We start from the raw sequence: 20,774 nt of genomic DNA, 5'->3' as shown, positions 1-20,774 counted from the left end.
AATCAAATAGTTCCATCTACTAGCAAGTCCGAAATGCCAACTAAGAAATCCATTACGACCACCAACGACAGAGATTGCAGTTTCTTAAGTGATGTACTTGAATCAGCCTTCACGATCAAATAACCAATGTGAACGAATTTCTGATGAATGAATATCGAGGGCTTCAATACGGTGTTCTACAGAATGGATGGCCAAAGTATTTAAACTTTCAACAAATCGAACACTGACTCGACCTCAATGTTGTGACTTGATTAAGGCTTTAATCATGCTTTTGAGGATATGAAGTAGTTTGACGAACCCCAAAGTGTAGCTTGTTGGACTGCGGAAGAACCTGATCAGTCACATAAAGAATATATTTTTTACACAGGCAGACATGTAAAGCGAGCTATCACATTTTGATATAAGTTTTAGGGTTACACTGAAATAGGTCACCAGTCCTTCCGGTCGTAATTGCTCAAGAAAATACCAACACGAAAGATTAATTTTATCTTTTCTGCTGTCAGTTATCAGGATTAAAGCCCACTGGTGGAGCACTTTCATACGAGTAACCCATTATCAGTTCTTTATCACTCCTCATGGTGGAATATATTTGTCCAATACTACAATTTATTATGCACCAAGTTACAGGGTTAGTTTAGAACCCTGTGCCCGTGACAATTCTGGTGGAAGCAACTACCTTTATTTTTTGACAATGTGATTGAATATGGCTAAACTCTACTGGTTTTCATAATACAACACACACGAATAAAAAGAACATAAGTATTTGTAGGCATTACACAATCTGAGGTTCAAATACGCAAGAAAAAATAGATACTATGAACAACTAACTGTACATTATCTAACATAAATGATATAAGTCCCACAGGGATCAGCTTCGATGAAAGGACGTCAGTCAACGGTTAGGAAACACTCACTGATTAAAGAGACAGCTTCCCAACCCCTGGATCCATGTTTAGCTCCCTACATGGTACCGTGTGGGATGCCTAATGTCTGCGGCGTCCGAATGGATTTTCCTGTAACATTGCTTCAGACTATATACAAAACAAAAAAAACATTACAAAAACATTCAAACACGTCTTCTTCCTTCTTTTTGGGCGGTGGGGTAGCCTAATGGTTAAAGCATCCGCTCGTTACGCTCGTTACGTCCGCTCGTTCGATTCCTCACATGGGTATAATGTTAGAAGCCCATTCTGGTGTCCCCGTGATATTACAGCAATATTGCTAAAGCGGCGTAAAACCATACTCGCTCACTCAATCACTCATTCACTCACTCTTCCTTCTTTTTCGTTAAAATAGGGAAACACTTGAAATATATTCATACATGTTCCAAGTGCGTTGGAAGTTCTTGAACTTCTGGCATTGTCGTATACATGAGCCGAATTGCTTTCAGAACGGTTTGCATTATGCATTGAATGAATGTATTGTTTTATACATTTTTGAGGGTACCCGTACAATTGTGTATCATATGTATTCATGGCATTCTGCATTGTTGTACATTTTGCGTTGTTGTCACTCTGAATTCATTTTGCATTGTGCATTGCAGTCACATGTGATATGTTGTATTTACTTCATTATTGTCAGTACGCAAAGCATTGTGCACTTTGTTTTCACGCATTATGCAAACTAATATGATATTTCGTGTGCGATACACTGTTTTCAGTAGCCCATGCTTGTCGTAAGAGGCGACTAACGGGATCGGGTGGTCAGGCTCGCTGACTTGGTTGACACATGTCATCGTATCAATATTCCGTATATCGATGCTCAACTAAACTCACTCGTTTGCGATACGCACGTGTACAACATATATAACATCACGACACTGAGGTGGCTACACCACGATTAGATATATGCACGTCTCATATAACATTTCACAAGAAAAATAATACAGAAATAAAAGTAACCTTGCATGTTCTGTTTTATTTCGGCATACCGTCATGTGAAAACACTACATTGGACTGTTAGGCGTAGTAACAATAGTTGATGAGTACGTTGGTAAGATCGCTGCTTTCGAAAGGAGTTGACCCCACTCTAGCATTCTGGTTGGTGGTGTCTTCATCGTCCCAAAACTTCGTCTCCACTGTCACCGACATCCCAGCGACATTCTGACACGTCCCTGACTTCATCAGGAGGTAGAAGGATGCAGATGTTGGCAAAGTTATCTCTTGGGCCGGATTGGCATCCTCACGACAGCAATAAAACAGCTTAGTGTCCTTGTTGAAGTCACCATCGGGGAGGGTGCTCTGCTCTGTGACATAGTTCATGTTGTAGTTGTTTTCATCATCCCAAAGGATGGAACCTTCCTCAAAACCCCCAGGACAGACTCCGTTCTTCCTCAAGATGCAGTAGGCACCGGCAGGCCAGGCCCCAGACCCAGCAGTGGCGTCATCCATGACACAGTAAGTATTCAAATAACCGTCTTTCTTCTTAATGCCGCTCATATTAGTGGTGTTCCAGGCATTCCCGTTGTAATAATCTTCTGTGTCTTGATAGAAAGACCCTTCCTTCCACTCACTACCAGGACAGCCAGCAAAGGGTTTTGGAAGAGCAAAGGATCCTTCCGGCCAAGTTGTCGGTGTTTGTAAAGTAGTGGGGGCTTCGGTAGTGGGGGCAGCAGTAGGGTTTGCTGTCGTGTGTCCACAGTCTCGGGCACTGGAGGCAGCGATACCAACGGCCAGCAGGAGAAGAACCTTCATGATGGTTGTGGCGGTGTGAGCTTAGAACCTTACTGTGAAACTCACTGATAGCTCAGTGATGACGACAGGATAATGCCGACTTATATACACTACAGTGGTAGCAATGTGATGTAATCAGCAGGCGCACGTGTAAGACAGAATGAAACTAGGAAATTACTCTCTTTCAACATTCGCCGCCGTAGGGTATGACGTGTGTGTATTATACATCGCGAATACACAAATTGAGTGTTCCAATCTTGTTATATATAAAGCTATATTCCCTGGGGATGTTGTTTTCAGCTGAATGAAGATGAGATCATTCGATACATGACAGGGGCGGCGGAGTAGCCTAGTGGTTAAAGCGTTCGCTCGCAACGCCGAAGACCCGGTCTCGATTCCCCACTTGGGTACAATGTGTGAAGCCCATTTCTGGTTTTCCCCGCCGTGATATTGCTGGAATATTGCTAAAAGTGGCGTAAAAAAAATCCACTCACTCACCCGATGCATGATAATTTCTAAAAGGAGTCTGGCAAGAACATATCTCAGAGTGAGAGTAAGATAAGGAAACATATACCTATACTTTATCATAAAATTCATATTCTTAGTCTCTTTTCATGAACCTCTATACGTTAAATATTTCAGTTTTCATGTACCAAATCCGCTTGTAACCTACAGAGCATTAGCACATGTAATAATTTTATTAGCGTATTTTTACATATCTTTTTAAGCTTAAATTTCTCACATGATCGGCAAAATGCCCACAAGACAGTATCATTTCCAGCTTGATTTCCAAGGTGTGTTAGATGTTAACTTTGACCTGTATTAAAATATATTTTCGGGAAGCTACGAGTACTTGTATATATTGATATACAGACAATTCGTAAATCTTGATGGAACATAACGTTTTCGAAATACAAAGGACATATGATTACAACGTAATGCTCATCTACTACCATACAGAAGAACATGTGGTGGAGTTGCATACACGTTGTTATTGCAATTTACAACATATCATAGTATCCTCTCCGACGCAGGGTTGTTGATGTCCATACTCTCATGTTTTAACGGTACGTAACCAGGTTTAAAGTGCACAAGTCATGCACACCCGAGGTCAAATCTTACAAGACATGTTTTACTAAACGTGTCCAAATCTTGGTTATTACTGATATTGTGCCTTTGATAACCGGTTACCAATATTATCGTGAAGGCCAAATGTTTATTGTTACTATTACTGTAATGATTTAAATGTAGTTCACATTATCATTTTTACTCACTTAAAGACTCCCTGGGATGATGGAGTTATTAAAGCGTGAACACCAAAATTGGCATCATGGCATATTGATTACTGTTATATCTCATGTTTCAATGTATTATTTTATTCCATTTGTTCGTTTGCTGATGGGAACTAAACATTGCTCGTGTGTATTCAGGGCTGAACTCTTAGATCGTAACTTGTGAACCATTTAACAGACAACTGGAGATAATCAGCGTCGGTGTTTTTCTGAATGTACTCTAAAAACGCTTCCTCTGACCACCCAGACGTTTAATCCCCTAAATCAATAAAACAAGAACATCAAAGAATTTATGGAAATCCCAAAGGTCTACTTCACGAGAAGATCCTTTTTTTTTCTCACCCATGGTTCAACACACACTAACAAGATAAACCTCATAATAGCGTGTCACTGGACTGTTAAACGCAACCGCCAGACACACATGACTGTCTCAACGCATGGCATGGATGTCACTCGTAATCCCGGTACTGAAGTAATCGATGTATCTCTGAAGTTGTCATGAGTCCTCAGTGATGTCAGCTATACAGGTCTACTATGCCATGAAAGAAGGGGATAGTGGGTTTCATCAAGACATCATCTGATCGCTATGGTATGGGCAGATGGAAATGGTCTGATCCTATCTGAGCAGTAGACCGTCATATCTGATGCGTTCTAATGGTTGGTGTGGAATGGTGTCGTGTCAGGCCGGTTAAGATGTCGGAGGTCAAATTCGAAATTGGCAGTTTGTAGCTTATGTCTCTAATTACTGGTGAAACTGTGTTTGTTGGCCAGATATTTACAAAATCGCCGAGGTATGCTACTGGTGAGTCGATTAATGTCACATTGACACATTTTGATGAACTCATCAGGGAGACCAGCACGAAGGTAATTGATGTTGGTGGGTGGATGTTAATGTTGTCGCATACGTCTGCCAGTGATTTCCTATATGTGCCCAAGTAAGGACTGTGTGCTGAGTCACAATCCTGGCACGATGAGCAAGTACATTATCACAATCAAAAATGAAACCAGCCCAACTGCAACAACTTTTGCACATGATATCAAAAGTGGTGCAAAGATCTTGTCCAAATAACAGTGATCTGTGACAATGTTGAGCGCAGTTTGGCCAATCATTGAGCTAACTCCTACCCTATCACATACCAACCCCGAAAAAGATCGTTTAAGTCTATAAATGGCACATTAGACCGTCTCCTAACTCGATTCCTTCTGTCATGGTAGTCGACAGGGAGCTCCATTCGTTAGAAAGCATTACATTATCGACGATTATCCCAGTGCTGGCTTTCCCTGACACCTCTGATTCAAATGACGTGCAGTAAGTTGTAGGATGACACGTGGACGTCGAGCACGTAAGTGTCATCTATGTACACGATTTCGAACCGTCTGGGCATGTACTCTTACACCAATTTCCTGTTGCAACCAGTCTAATTGGAAATTTGCAACCGTTTTCGTAATGTCATCGTTCTGGCTAATCTACCCAGGGCTGTCTATCGCGGGCTGCAGTAGTTGCCCTTGAGCGCCCACAGCGACGTCCGTCATCAGCGATACGTATTTGTTGGTTTTGCCCACAATCTGCTGTTGACAGATTGAGAAACATGCACCGTTGGTTCAACAATATTCTGACACGTGCCCACCTGCAACATGCCGATGGCATATAAACGTTCAGCACGTTCCAAACCTCGCAAATATACTATTACTTCTATCCTGATTAAATGTGTATAAAACCGTGTCTTTGAGCGTTTGGTTCCGAGGGAACAATCTGTGTCTGCCCACAACCGAATCCGAGTGACGATGGTAAATAACCCCTTGCACCTGCTGTCCGAGGTCATGTGTTTCGCGACTATCAAAATGAAGTGTCTGGGAGCTTTATTTCTTCAGAAATGTTCTTGCCACAAAAATAAATTTCGTTCATTGCCAAACATTGTTGTTTGTAGTTTAAACTCAAAACGAAATATTAAAATATATATGATGTTCATAGTGCATGTAGCTCGAACACATGCATATGCAACAAGAAAATTGGAAACATTTGGCATTGAGAACGCGACACACTAGGCAGGATAATCTGTAGTAGTATTCGTGGATTTCGCTATCCCTCTCACTCTTGAATATCGCAATGGTCATAGAACTGAGACTTCTGATATACAGTTGTATACCAGGTTGTCCTCCAACAAACGTGTTTTTCCATCATCCGTGAAAGAATCTTTATATTCAACGTTTCACTGAAACGAGACCCATAATTCCCATCTCAAATCTATGCATGCATTAAGCATATTCATGTAAGTCTGGGGAATGAAACAAATTACCAGCTCAAGATTCCAATCAGGCAGTTGTTATCACCCAGATACGTTACAATAGTGCTACGCACATCTAGAAGAATCGCGAGAAGCGGATTGTGTATCTCGCCGTAGGTACTGTATGATAAGCATTGAGTTTGTTTAATAATCACAATGAAATAGAGATGACACCAGGTGTTCACAGCAACTGATCGTATCCTGCTTCACTAAACAAATTGCCTCAGACATCATTTCCGTCACTGATGCTTTTAACTCTGAAACCGCCTCTATGTGTCCAATATAAAACGAACAAGTTTTACATATTTATCAACTGGTTACAGATAAATGTGTGTTTAATGATGAACGGCAGATCTTACCGATAATAACTGAATTGGGTTTAACATTCAAGTATCTATATTGTCTATATATACTTCACATTTTTCTAATGTAGTACAATAATCAGTAAACAATGAATAATTTATAGATCAAATGTATGTATGGTGTGAAAATTGATATTTTTATAACTGATTATTCAGTTTTAACAGTTTATAGATTACATCAAGGTTGGTGTCGACAAATATAAACAGTTGGTACATTTTTCGTTTCAGATTTTAAATTTGACTAAGGCTTCATAGTTCCCGTAGTATACGGGCACACATAATGAAAGTTAAGGTGTTTGATGTAAATACCATCTGTGGCTACAACAACTACCACCCATAGCTATCACCGTGACACACATGAGTGGATATACGATAAACCGAAACACCAATGCATTTGGAAATCGATTTGCATTATTGTCACTGCTTGAATGTGAAAGCTCTGAATTGCATATGGTTATACGACGACAAACATTTATTTAAATCAATTAAGAAAATAAAAGTGGATAAAACAAAAAGGCACAGTTGTCCACTGGACTTTATGCCGGGAGGGATGACTTAGCCTTTCCAATGTTCAACTTTCAAGCGGACAGTATTCAAGCGGGCCTTTGTCACAACTGACTTTAAAATGATAAGTTGAAAGAACATACACACACCATGCACGAACACGCACACGCGCGCGCACGCACGAACGCACGAACACACATTCCCTGTTCCGGGCGATAAACAATCAGGACTGATTACACTGTGGTTTTAACGTTATATGGCCTTCATTTCAAAACGTTGAAAACAGAATCGAGTTTGCTCATTTTATAAATATTTCCTATATAGCTGTTGCGGAATATTTTCCGATGAGTGATAACCTAATGAAGGTCTTCGCCTTTAAATCGTTTTATGTTGACCACGTGTGAGACATTTCCAAAGTTAACGGATATTCCATACTTTGGTGATATGTCGTCCAGTGGGGTTTTTTTCGGGAGCACAATCATCTTGCATATCTTTTACCCGTATTACAATACTGTCACTTTCGCTCAGTAGTTGCTTTGAAAACGTCTATGGAAGTCCCTGTGAAGACAATTTCAAGTTATCCTATATCCTTTGCATATCTTTATGACGGGGGCCACCGTGTCAGAACAGGAATTGTTTTTGTCACATTTCTAGTGATTAGTGTCCCTCACAGACAAGGATGATATTAGAAGTGAGTGAGTGAGTTTAGTTTAGTTTTACGCCGCACTCAGTAATATTCCAGCTATATGGCGGGATGATATTAGGAACACAAATGAATGCAGAACCTGGGGAATGTAGAGAACAAACCAATTTACCTGACAAGCAAATTGTAACTATGGACCTTTAAACGTATAGACGTAGACAGCGAACCATATGCTATTTAAACAACGTTTTGGGACATATATGGAATGGCACATATATGTGTATTGTATGTTCGATCCAAAAATACAATTAGTTATAGCGAAGAGGAGGAGGGTATTCTTCATGTATGTATGAACATGCTTTCGAAACTGCACTTGGGACATTTGAGTGCCAGCTCAATGAGAGAATTTACAATGTTATTGTTTGTTGACGTGCTGTCATGATTAGCAGCTGCAAATCTGCCCGAAGCTGTAACTACATTAATCAAATGTTTCCAATCAGATATCATCAGTGATGCAATAATTATGATGAACACCTGTTGCTGACGTTATGCCAATGGGTCTGCATTGTATAAAAGTCATGGCTTGACCTTCCAACATCACTCAACTCTCATCGAGTCTCACTGTCCAGAGTTTCATCTCTCCACCACCATGACCTTCCTTCTGCTGTTCGCCGTTATCGCTGCTTCCAGTGCAAGAGACTGTGGACTGACGACAGAAAACCCTACTGCTGCCCCAACTACCGAAGCCCTCACTACATTACAAACACCGACAACATGGCCGGAAGAATCCTTTGCTCTTCCCAAACCCATTGCTGGCTGCCCTGGTAGTGAGTGGAAGGAGGGGTCTTTCTATCAAGACACTGAAGATTATTACAACGGAAATACCTGGAACACCACTAATATGAGCGGTATTAAGAAGAAAGACGGTTATTTGAATACTTTCTGTGTCATGGATGACGCCACTGCCGGGTCTGGGGCCTGGCCTGCCGGTGCCTACTGCATCTTGAGGAAGAACGGAGTCTGTCCTGGGGGTTTTGAGGAAGGTTCCATCCTTTGGGATGATGAAAACAACTACAACATGAACTATGTCACAGAGCAGAGCACCCTCCCCGATGGTGACTTCAACAAGGACACTAAGCTGTTTTATTGTTGTCGTGAGGACGCTGCTCCATCCCAAGAGATCGCCTTGCCAACGTCTGCACCCTTCTACCTCCTGATGAAGAAAGACGTGTGTCAGAATGTCGCTGGGATGTCGGTGACAGTGGAGACGAAGTTTTGGGACGATGAAGACACAAACAACCACAATGCCAGAGAGGGGTCAACTCCTTTCCAAATTGGAGATCGGACCAACGTCGCCATCAACTATTGTTATTACTCCTAACAATGTCTCAATTTAGAAATAAATGGCATCCAACTTAACGGCGTTTGTAAAATCTTTCTCTTTTACAGTGAAACCCAATTAGTCGGAACTTAATTTGAAATTTCTCTTTTGAAACCATATGAAACCTCCAGCTATCATATCAACTGGGATTACTACGTTGTTGTGATCAAATTTGTCTGTCCAGGCACTCTTGACAGTCTCCGTTTGATGAGGTTCAGCTGTAAAATGTTGGGCCTGTTGCATGTTTCTTCCTGATATATCTTTCATATGGTGAACTACCTTTGTAAAGCACATGCTTACAACGAACTGACGAATATAACAAACTGGTTTTAGGTCACGGCCATTTCCTCTGTATTCTATCATATACATACGACGGATATAGCAGACCCACGTTGTGGCCATGTCTGTCGTCCATGTGTTAAGACCACCAAGGAAGGATAGTTCTTTGGCAGCTACAAATTTAGGGACAAATTATGAACCTACTCTAACTAATCACGATAACATGGCAGTGCTGATATCAGATGTTAGCACCCTAAAGAACAACTTCAGTACCAGAGAAGGCCCCACTTTGAAGTGTATCTCCACTATCATCGTCGCCACCTGTGTCTATTCTAGTGAGTGAGTGAGTTTAGTTTTACGCGGCACTCAGCAATAATCCAGCTATATGGCGGTGGTCTGTAAATAATCGAGTCTGGACAACACAATCCAGTGATCAAAAGCATGAGCATCGATCTACGCAACTGAGAACCGATGACATGTATCAACCAAGCCAGCGAGCCTGACCACCCGATCAAGTTAGACGCCTCTTATGACAAGCATGGGTTACTGAAGGTTCATTCTAACCAGGACCTTCACGGGTTCGGTCTATTCTAAATATAATAGACAAATCAGTCATTCTGGACAACGCACAACATTTGTTTGTTGCACAAGTCGACTGACATGATCGGATGTTCTGACTCACACATTTGGTAGATGCATACAATTGTATACAATTTGCAGAAATGGCTGCTCGTAACATCAGTCAGTGGATTTTCTGGTCCTGATATGATATGATATGACAGCAGCACCGTTTTATAAGCCTTATTATCCCTTCCTGATCACGTCGTTCTATTCATGCATGCGGACAGGACGAGAATATTCTACCTTTCTGAGTTAATCAGATTTCGTTTTTCTTGGTGGAAACTTCTGGATACTTGACTCTATATTCACTGGATATTTTCACCTAAATGTTACACCTTAGGCATAACTGTTTATCAAGCCACAACTTATAAATATGGGGACTATATAATCTTGAGTGAGTTGAGTTCAAGGCCGCGTCAAACGGTGTTTGACGTGTCAGTTTGATGTGAAAGGAAATCCCAAGATGGTGCAGGGTCCATACGTTTACCACCTGGGTGAAAGCCTTGAACACGGGTGCTGACACGGGTGCTGACAAAAATAGAAACAAATTCGGGGCGAACCGAGATTCTATCCCAAGATCATCGATCAGGTTCCGAGCGAGTCTGTGAGGGGCAATTCTGCACAGCCAATTGTGGCGCCCGAATATACTCTAGACAAATTAACAAAGTATTCATTTCGCATTCACCTACTCTTTAACCCCATGACTAACATAAAAAATGAATACTTTCGAAGACGTCTAGATTGTGAAATGGAGAAATGAAATGAACATGAACATATTACGTGACATATAACGTGAAGTCCCTCCAGACTATAACAGCACCGAAAACCGAGAAGACGAAACTTTTAACATTATCCCCATAATGTACAGAGAAATAACCACAGTGTTATTATGATCAAATCGATGGTAAGTCGAACTTGGACATACGTTACAGATAATGTTATCTACAAAATAAATTAGGAATCTCATTCCAGCTACCAAACCACATGTCTGATGAAATCACTGAAAAGCCAGGCTGTCCTGAAATAGAAATGACTGTGAGTGATTAGATTAAAAATGTCCCATTTGTTCATTTGCACGTGACATCTAATATTATTATGCCTCAAATGGACTTCAAATCCAAATCTCATTAATGATGAACGTAAGTGTGAACTTTTGTGAGTCACAAAGTGAAGTTCAAAATATAAATACTACATACACAAGAAGATGTAGAAGGAAAAGAAAGGAAACAACTGGTAGTCATTCAATGTTTCAAAGAAACTTTTATTGCAGATAATGAAGTTAAAGCTTGGCATCCATCCAATATTTCAAACCAGTTGTCAGAAAGAACGCGAACTTTGACAGGAAAACTATATTTGAGCATCTGACAAAAAAAAAAGTTTGGATCTTACGAAATTGACATTTCACATTTTTACCTCTGAGATTTATATTCAAATAGGTTTATCCCAATGATACATTAATAACACAAAACTAGAGGAATTTACTAATGCTACTGCGTTTAATGTAAACAAATAAGACATAGTATTATTCTAAAACATAATATTTCACTAAAACTAAGATATATATAGTATGTGTATGATCACTAAAAGGATACCTTGAGTTTAAAGTACATTTAAAGTACATAGATATAATTAAATCATATTTGGATTTCATAATGTGACAATTTTGTCAAGATGCCATTAGAACACCATCTGCAACTACAGAAACATACAGCTAAGACCAGACTTCATTATATCAACCGTTAATGGGTGGAAATAGGATACAACAAAACATTAATATATTTGAAGATTTGTTTGGATTATTATAAGAATTGCGACAAAGAAAAAAATAGTTATAACATGATAAGCATTTATTCAAATTAATTATAGAGAGTTAAATGTTGATAAAGTATATTGACACAGAGGACCATATGGGGTTAGAACGAATGGGGACCCTTATTATTCCTGAAAGATTCTGCTCCAGTAGAAATACTCATGTGTGAAACATGTATAACACATGTATCAGTTTTCTTGTCAACAAATATTCCTTCATTTCGAACCTCCTGCTTCGATTTGAAAAATACCTAAAACATTCAGACTAATGCTGACACGTTTAGGCCCTAGGCAAGTCAACGGTCCAGTATCCTTCAAAAATGGTTTAACAGCCAATTCCCGTCCACTGATTCAACAATCTAAGCTACAAATGAGGGAGACCAGTGGAGCCACCTCATCTGATTCGTATGTATTAGATCTTGGGAAATGTGGAGTGGCAGAGGGCTGTCCATGAGATGACCTCGTTTTCCAATAGTCAACTTTCCTTTTTCCATACTTTTGGTCATTACGAAAAAATGATATCATGCTTATTGAATAGTGATTCATTAGTACAAGATTATATCATAATTTTAATCTTAAAACGACATTTCACAGAGAATTCTTGTGATGATGGAAAGGATTCTTGTGGCTTTGATTTTAGTTATTTATGTCCCTCACAGACATGGTTGGTGTTTGGAACGCACAGGAATGTATAACCGGTAGGGAAAAGTGAACATAAAACATGCATTTGACAAGCAAACTGTTAGAAACATTAAATGTAAAAAGCGAACAGCGTGCTTTCGAAACAAAGTTGTTGTGTCATACACAGAATGGCAGAATACATGTGTACAGCCTGTTATATCATGAAAACATACAATTAAATATGGCAAATAAGAACAGGAATAAACTGAATGATGACATGTTTTAACGTGCTTTTGAAACTGCAGATGGGGTAATTACATCTGAACACGAAGAATATATGGTGTAACCGCACATCAATACATTTTCCACATGAAACAATCCAAATAGTTATGGTGACTAGAGAGAACAATAAACTGACGTATGGCATGCAAATATGGACATTTTTAAAGTCAATATCTTTTTTCGTTTCAGCTAAATAACTAAGCTAAATTAAACATAGGTTGTTTTCGGTTCATCCTGGCCTTCCTTTCAGTATATTTTTCAGTTGCATTAAGGTTTCATTAAATGATAACGAACTTTCATTGTCACTTCTGCGTCTCTGCCTGAAGCTATAACAACATTAATTAAATGTTTCCAATCAGTCTTCATCAGTGATGCAATAATTATGATGAACACCTGTTGATGACGTTATGCCAAAGTGTCTGCAAGGTATAAAAGTCTTGGCTCGATCTTCCAACATCACTGAACACGGTTTGAGTTTCACAGTCCAGGTTTCGTCTTTCCACCACCATGAACATCCTTCTCCTGCTGTTTACCGTTATCGCTGCCTCCAGTGCAAGAGACTGTGGACACACAACAGAAATCCCTTCCGAAGCCCCCACTACATTACAAACACCGACAACATGGCCGGAAGAATCCTTTGCTCTTCCAAAACCCATTGCTGGCTGCCCTGGTAGTGAGTGGAAGGAGGGGTCTTTCTATCAAGACACTGAAGATTATTACAACGGAAATACCTGGAACACCACTAATATGAGCGGTATTAAGAAGAAAGACGGTTATTTGAATACTTTCTGTGTCATGGATGACGCCACTGCCGGGTCTGGGGCCTGGCCTGCCGGTGCCTACTGCATCTTGAGGAAGAACGGAGTCTGTCCTGGGGGTTTTGAGGAAGGTTCCATCCTTTGGGATGATGAAAACAACTACAACATGAACTATGTCACAGAGCAGAGCACCCTCCCCGATGGTGACTTCAACAAGGACACTAAGCTGTTTTATTGTTGTCGTGAGGACGCTGCTCCATCCAAAGAGATCGCCTTGCCAACGTCTGCACCCTTCTACCTCCTGATGAAGAAAGACGCGTGTCAGAAAGTCGCTGGGATGTCAGTGACAATGGAGACGAAGTTTTGGGACGATGAAGACACAAACAACCACAATGCCAGAGAGGGGTCAACTCCTTTCCAAATTGGAGATCGGACCAACGTCGCCATCAACTATTGTTATTACTCCTAACAATGTCTCAATTTAGAAATAAATGGCATCCAACTTAACGGCGTTTGTAAAATCTTTCTCTTTTACAGTGAAACCCAATTAGTCGGAACTTAATTTGAAATTTCTCTTTTTGAAACCATATGAAACCTCCAGCTATCATATCAACTGGGATTACTACGTTGTTGTGATCGGAAATTTGTCTATCCAGGCACTCTTGACAGTCTCCGTTTGATGAGGTTCAGCTGTAAAATGTTGGGCCTGTTGCATGTTTCTTCCTGATATATCTTTCATATGGTGAACTACCTTTGTAAAGCACATGCTTACAACGAACTGACGAATATAACAAACTGGTTTTAGGTCACGGCCATTTCCTCTGTATTCTATCATATACATACGACGGATATAGCAGACCCACGTTGTGGCCATGTCTGTCGTCCATGTGTTAAGACCACCAAGGAAGGATAGTTCTTTGGCAGCTACAAATTTAGGGACAAATTATGAACCTACTCTAACTAATCACGATGACATGGCAGTGCTGATATCAGATGTTAGCACCCTAAAGAACAACTTCAGTACCAGAGAAGGCCCCACTTTGAAGTGTATCTCCACTATCATCGTCGCCACCTGTGTCTATTCTAGTGAGTGAGTGAGTGAGTTTAGTTTATCGCCGCACTCAGCAATATTCCAGCTATATGGCGGTGGTCTGTAAATAATCTAGTCTTGACCAGGCAATCCAGTGCATGAGCATCGATATACGCAATTGAGAACCGATGACATGTATCAACCAAGCCAGCTAGCCTGACCACTCGATCAAGTTAGTCGCCTCTTATGACAAGCATGGGTTACTGAAGGTTCATTCTAACCAGGACCTTCACGGGTTCGGTCTATTCTAAATATAACAGACGAATCAGTCATTCTGGACAACGCACAGCATTTGTTTGTTGCACAAGTCGACTGACATGATCGGATGTTTTGACTCACACATTTGGTAGATGCATACAATTGTATACAATTTGCAGAAATGGCTGCTCGTAACATCAGTCAGTGGATTTTCTGGTCCTGATTTGATTATTTACAGACCACCATTATACAGCTGAAATATTGTTAGTGGTAGCGTTAGAGAACAAAAGAAACAACAACAGAATTATTCTTGACTCGCGTTATTGGAACTGAAGCCGTCATTAATGCATTGTACACCAATAACCGTTTGCATTAAAATTTTCCTTTCGAATTTACTAAATACACCGTTAAAATTGGATTGTTTGGTCCGAACTCGACTTTTTACAAGTCGCCGTCAGAGCTGGAATATTGCTGAGTGCGGTTTTATACTATGAACACACTAAACTTAACTAGATACATGAACACACATCAAATATTCAATGTAACCCAAATATTTATCAAAACCTTGTTGATATATATGCAGACAAGTGTCATATAGGACGTTATATAATATTAATATTGAACCAGTTTTTGTACAATGTCACAGTCTAGACAATCAGTAAGTTCAAGGGTCTCCACACACTGATAAGGACCCGTCATATGTATTCGCACTTAACTTTTTAGTCTTGGAGATGCTTTTATCTCGACCCAAGACCTTTATCTTTCTACAGATAATCATATTCACACCTTCGGTACAGCATCGCAACAGTGACAGCAGCACCGTTTTATAAGCCTTATTATCCCTTCCTGATCACGTCGTTCTATTCATGCATGCGGACAGGACGAGAATATTCTACCTTTCTGAGTTAATCGGATTTCGTTTTTCTTGGTGGAAACTTCTGGATATTTGACTCTATATTCACTGGATATTTTCACCTAAATGTTACACCTTAGGCATAACTGTTTATCAAGCCACAACTTATAAATATGGGGACTATATAATCTTGAGTGAGTTGAGTTTAAGGCCGCGTCAAACAAATTCGGGGCGAACCGAGATTCTATCCCAAGATCATCGATCAGGTTCCGAGCGAGTCTGTGAGGGGCAATTCTGCACAGCCAATTGTGGTGCCCGAATATACTCTAGACAAATTAACAAAGTATTCATTTCGCATTCACCTACTCTTTAACCCCATGACTAACATAAAAAATGAATACTTTCGAAGACGGCTAGATTGTGAAACGGAGAAATGAAATGAACATGAACATATTACGTGAAATATAACGTGAAGTCCCTCCAGACTATAACAGCACCGAAAACCCGAGAAGACGAAACTTTTAACATTATCCCCATAATGTACAGAGAAATAACCACAGTGTTATTATGATCAAATCGATGGTAAATCGTACTTGGACATACGTTACAGATAATGTTATCTACAAAATAAATTAGGAATCTCATTCCAGCTACCAAACCACATGCCTGATGAGGTAACAGATAAGCCAGGCTATCCTGAAATAGAAATGACTGCGAGTGATTAGATTAAAAATGACCCATTTGTTCATTTGCACGTGACATCTAATATTATTATACCTCAAATAGACTTCAAATCTCATTAATGATGAACGTAAGTGTGAACTCTTGTGAGTCACAAAGTGAAGTTCGAAAATATAAATACTACATACACAAGAAGATGTAGAAGGAAACGGAAGGAAACAACTGGTAGTCATTCAATGTTTCAAAGAAACTTTTATTGCAGATAATGAAGTTAAAGCTTGGCATCCATCCAATATTTCAAACCAGTTGTCAGAAAGAACGCGAACTTTGACAGGAATACTATATTTGAGCATCTCACAATAAGTTTGGATCTTACGAAATTGACATTTCACATTTTTACCTCTGACATATATATTCAAAATAAGATTATCCCAATGATACATTAATAACTCAAAACTAGAGGAATTTACTACTGTTACTATGTTTTAAAAAGTGGCTCTGTCATTTTCAAGTTTTAAATATAAACAAATAAGACATAGTATTATTCTAAAACATAATATTTCACTAAAACTAAAATATATATAATATGTGTATGACTAAAAGGATACCTTGAGTCTAAAGTACATTTAAAGTACATAGATATAATCAAATCATATTTGGATTTCATAATGTGACAATTTTATCAAGATGCCATTAGAACACCATCTGCAACTACAGAAACATACAGCTATGACTAGGCTTCATTATATTAACCGTTAATGGGTGGAAATAGGATACAACAAAACATTAATATATTTGAAGATTTGTTTGGATTATTGTATGTAAATCGACGTTGCTGAGATGTTACATCTAAGAATTGCGACAAAGAAAAAAATAGTTATAAAATGATAAGCATTTATTCAAATTAATTATAGAAAGTTAAATGTTGATAAAGTATATTGACACAGAGGACCATATGGGGTTAGAACGAATGGAGACCCTTATTATTCCTGAAAGATTCTGCTCCAGTAGAAATACTCATGTGTGAAACATGTATAACATATTTTTTTTGTCAACAAATATTCCTTCATTTCGAACCTCCTGCTTCGATTTGTAAAAACCCAAAACATTCAGACTAATGCTGACACGTTTAGGCCCTAGGCAAGTTAACGGTCCAGTATCCTTCAAAAATGGTTTAACAGCCAATGCCCGTCCACTGATTCAACAATCTAAGCTACAAATGAGGGAGACCAGTGGAGCCACCTCATCTGATTCGTATTTATTAGATCTTGGGAAATGTGGAGTGACAGAGGGCTGTCCATGAGATGACCTCGTTTTCCAATAGTCAACTTTCCTTTTTCCATACTTTAGTCATTACGAAAAAATGATCCATTCATATACTTGTCCCCTCCTTTTGACGTTGGAACCTAATGGAATCTGTTTCGGTTAATAATTCAGATGGTTATTGTCTCCCTTTTGCGATATATAGTCTCTATTTCATAATGTCTGAAACACAATAAACTACGTTTACAACGGGCACGTTTATAACAAACTGACGGATAAAAGTAACTTTTTTATGTTACCCCGGCCACATAGTGTAAGTGTTAGGGAAATGCTACAGCGAGCTACTTTTATAACAAACCAGAATTAGTGATCACTCTGAGTTTGTTATAACCGAAGTTTACTGTAAAATCGAGCATGCTCTTCCTATACAGTTTTCATGTATAAATGTTAGACCTTTATCAATGATTTTTTATAAAGGTGCCAATATTGAACAACTTAGTAGTTTTTAAATGATTTTCAGTAATTCATGCTTGTCGTAAGATGCGACTAACGGGATCTGGTGGTCAGGCTCTCTGACCTGATTGACACATGTCAATGGTTCCCAATTGCGCAGATCGATGCTCATGCTGTTGATCACGGGGTTGTCTTGTCAAGATTCGATTATTTACAGACCGCCGCCATTTAGCTGGAATATTGCTGAGTGCGGCGTAAAACTAAACTTACTCCTTCACTCACTCGTAGTTTTAAAAGCCTTATCTTGACCGTGTGGAAGAAATACCATCACCAATGTAATTCTCATTTAAACTTGTATCATACGTTTGTTTTCAATTGATGGGTGGAGGCTACTTTATTGCCGTCACATGATTTCATGCTTATTGAATAGTGATTCATTAGTACAAGATTATATCATAATTTTAATCTTAAAACGACATTTCACAGAGAATTCTTGTGATGATGGAAAGGATTCTTGTGGCTTTGATTTTAGTTATTTATGTCCCTCACAGACATGGTTGGTATTTGGAACGCACAGGAATGCAGGGTAGGGAAAAGTGAACATAAAACATGTATTTGACAAGCAAACTGTTAGAAACATTAAATGTAAAAAGCGAACAGCGTGCTTTCGAAACAAGGTTGTTGTGTCATACACAGAATGGCAGAATACATGTGTACAGCCTGTTATATCATGAAAACATACAATTAAATATGGCAAATAAGAACAGGAATAAACTGAATGATGACATGTTTTAACGTGCTTTTGAAACTGCAGATGGGATAATTACATCTGAACACGAAGAATATATGGTGTAACCGCACATCAATACATTTTCCACATGAAATAATCCAAATAGTTATGGCGACTAGAGGGAACAATAAACTGGCGTATGGCATGCAAATATGGACATTTTTAAAGTCAATATATTTTTTTGTTTCAGCCAAATAACTAAGCTAAATTAAACATAGGTTGTTTTCGGTTCATCCTGGCCTTCCTTTCAGTATATTTTTCAGTTGCATTAAGGTTTCATTAAATGATAACGAACTTTCATTGTCACTTCTGCGTCTCTGCCTGAAGCTATAACAACATTAATCAAATGTTTCCAATCAGTCTTCATCAGTGATGCAATAATTATGATGAACACCTGTTGATGACGTTATGCCAAAGTGTCTGCAAGGTATAAAAGTCTTGGCTCGATCTTCCAACATCACTGAACACGGTTTGAGTTTCACAGTCCAGGTTTCGTCTTTCCACCACCATGAACGTCCTTCTCATGCTGTTCGCCGTTATCGCTGCCTCCAATGCCAGAGACTGTGGACACACAACAGAAATCCCTTCCGAAGCCCCCACTACATTACAAACACCGACAACATGGCCGGAAGAATCCTTTGCTCTTCCCAAACCCATTGCTGGCTGTCCTGGTAGTGAGTGGAAGGAAGGGTCTTTCTATCAAGACACTGAAGATTATTACAACGGAAATACCTGGAACACCACTAATATGAGCGGCATTAAGAAGAAAGACGGTTATTTGAATACTTACTGTGTCATGGATGACGCCACTGCTGGGTCTGGGGCCTGGCCTGCAGGTGCCTACTGCATCTTGAGGAAGAACGGAGTCTGTCCTGGGGTTTTCAGGAAGGTTCCATCCTTTGGGATGATGAAAACAACTACAACATGAACTATGTCACAGAGCAGAGCACCCTCCCCGATGGTGACTTCAACAAGGACACTAAGCTGTTTTATTGTTGTCGTGAGGACGCTGCTCCATCCCAAGAGATAGCCTTGCCAACGTCTGCACCCTTCTACCTCCTGATGAAGAAAGACGTGTGTCAGAAAGTCGCTGGCATGTCGGTGACAACGGAGACGCAGTTCTGGGACGATGAAGACACAAACAACCACAATGCCAGAGAGGGGTCAACTCCTTTCCAAATTGGAGATCGTACCAACGTCGCCATCAACTATTGTTATTACTCCTAACATTGTCTCTATTTAGAAATAAATGGCATCCAACTTAAAGGCTTTTGTAAAGTCTTCTCATTTAAAGTCAAACCCAGTGTGTTTTGTTAGCTTGTAAAATGTTATATTTACACATGTCATCATGCCCCAACTCCGTAGATCGATGCTCATACTGTTGAACACTGAATTGTCTGTTATCGATATTTACAAACCAATGAGTGAGTGAGTTGAGTTTTACGCTGCACTCAGCAATATCCCAGCTATATGGCGGCGGTCTGTAAATAATCCGGTCTGGACCAGACAACCCAGTGATCAACATCATGAGCATCAATCTGGGCAATTGGGAACCGATGACATGTGTCAACCAAGTCAGCGAAACTGACCACCCGATCCCGTTAGTCGCCTCTTACGACAAGCATAGTCGCCTTTTATGGCAAGCACATGGGTTGCTGAAGACCTATTCTACCCCGGATCTTCACGGGTCCACCGCCATATAGCTTTACTATTGCTGAGTGCAGTGTTTAACAACAAACTAGCTAAAACTAAATACACACTAAATGAAATGCAAAACATATCAAAACTTATTATATTGTGGATACATAGACCGAGAACTGTCGTGTAGGACGTTGTATAATTGTAATCCATTTTTGAACAAAGTTATAGTCCAGACAAGCATTTATCATATTCAATTCGAAGATTCTTTTATCGCATCCCAGGACCTTTATATTTCT

General features: G+C 39.6%; 4 protein-coding genes across 4 annotated transcripts; 3 read left to right on the top strand and 1 right to left on the bottom strand.

The window, feature by feature from the left end:
- Positions 1-1,958: 1,958 nt before the first annotated feature.
- LOC124255447 lies at positions 1,959-2,693 on the bottom strand. Its single transcript, XM_046689364.1, has one exon. It carries the CDS (start codon positions 2,691-2,693, stop codon positions 1,959-1,961), a length of 735 nt encoding a protein of 244 aa, XP_046545320.1.
- Positions 2,694-8,407: 5,714 nt separating this feature from the next.
- Positions 8,408-9,139, top strand: LOC124255446. Its single transcript, XM_046689363.1, has one exon. It carries the CDS (start codon positions 8,408-8,410, stop codon positions 9,137-9,139), a length of 732 nt encoding a protein of 243 aa, XP_046545319.1.
- A 4,119-nt stretch (positions 9,140-13,258) lies between these two features.
- On the top strand, positions 13,259-13,978 carry LOC124255445. The gene has a single exon (XM_046689361.1). It carries the CDS (start codon positions 13,259-13,261, stop codon positions 13,976-13,978), a length of 720 nt encoding a protein of 239 aa, XP_046545317.1.
- Positions 13,979-19,761: 5,783 nt separating this feature from the next.
- Positions 19,762-20,064, top strand: LOC124255444. The gene has a single exon (XM_046689360.1). The coding sequence runs from the start codon at positions 19,762-19,764 to the stop codon at positions 20,062-20,064; it is 303 nt and encodes a 100-aa protein (XP_046545316.1).
- The last annotated feature ends 710 nt before the right edge of the window (positions 20,065-20,774 follow it).

This window comes from Haliotis rubra, unplaced genomic scaffold (assembly GCF_003918875.1).
Source record: "Haliotis rubra isolate DU_JTF1 unplaced genomic scaffold, ASM391887v1 Scf60, whole genome shotgun sequence".
NCBI classification, from domain to species: Eukaryota; Metazoa; Mollusca; class Gastropoda; order Lepetellida; family Haliotidae; genus Haliotis; species Haliotis rubra.
This window is presented reverse-complemented; position numbering and strand designations above follow the sequence as displayed.

What these genes read in the sequence shown, in the direction of transcription:
- LOC124255446 (XM_046689363.1), top strand. Translation starts at nt 8,408, where the DNA reads ATGACCTTCCTTCTGCTGTTCGCCGTTATCGCTGCTTCCAGTGCAAGA.
- LOC124255445 (XM_046689361.1), top strand. Translation starts at nt 13,259, where the DNA reads ATGAACATCCTTCTCCTGCTGTTTACCGTTATCGCTGCCTCCAGTGCA.
- LOC124255444 (XM_046689360.1), top strand. Translation starts at nt 19,762, where the DNA reads ATGAACTATGTCACAGAGCAGAGCACCCTCCCCGATGGTGACTTCAAC.
- LOC124255447 (XM_046689364.1), bottom strand. Translation starts at nt 2,693, where the DNA reads ATGAAGGTTCTTCTCCTGCTGGCCGTTGGTATCGCTGCCTCCAGTGCC.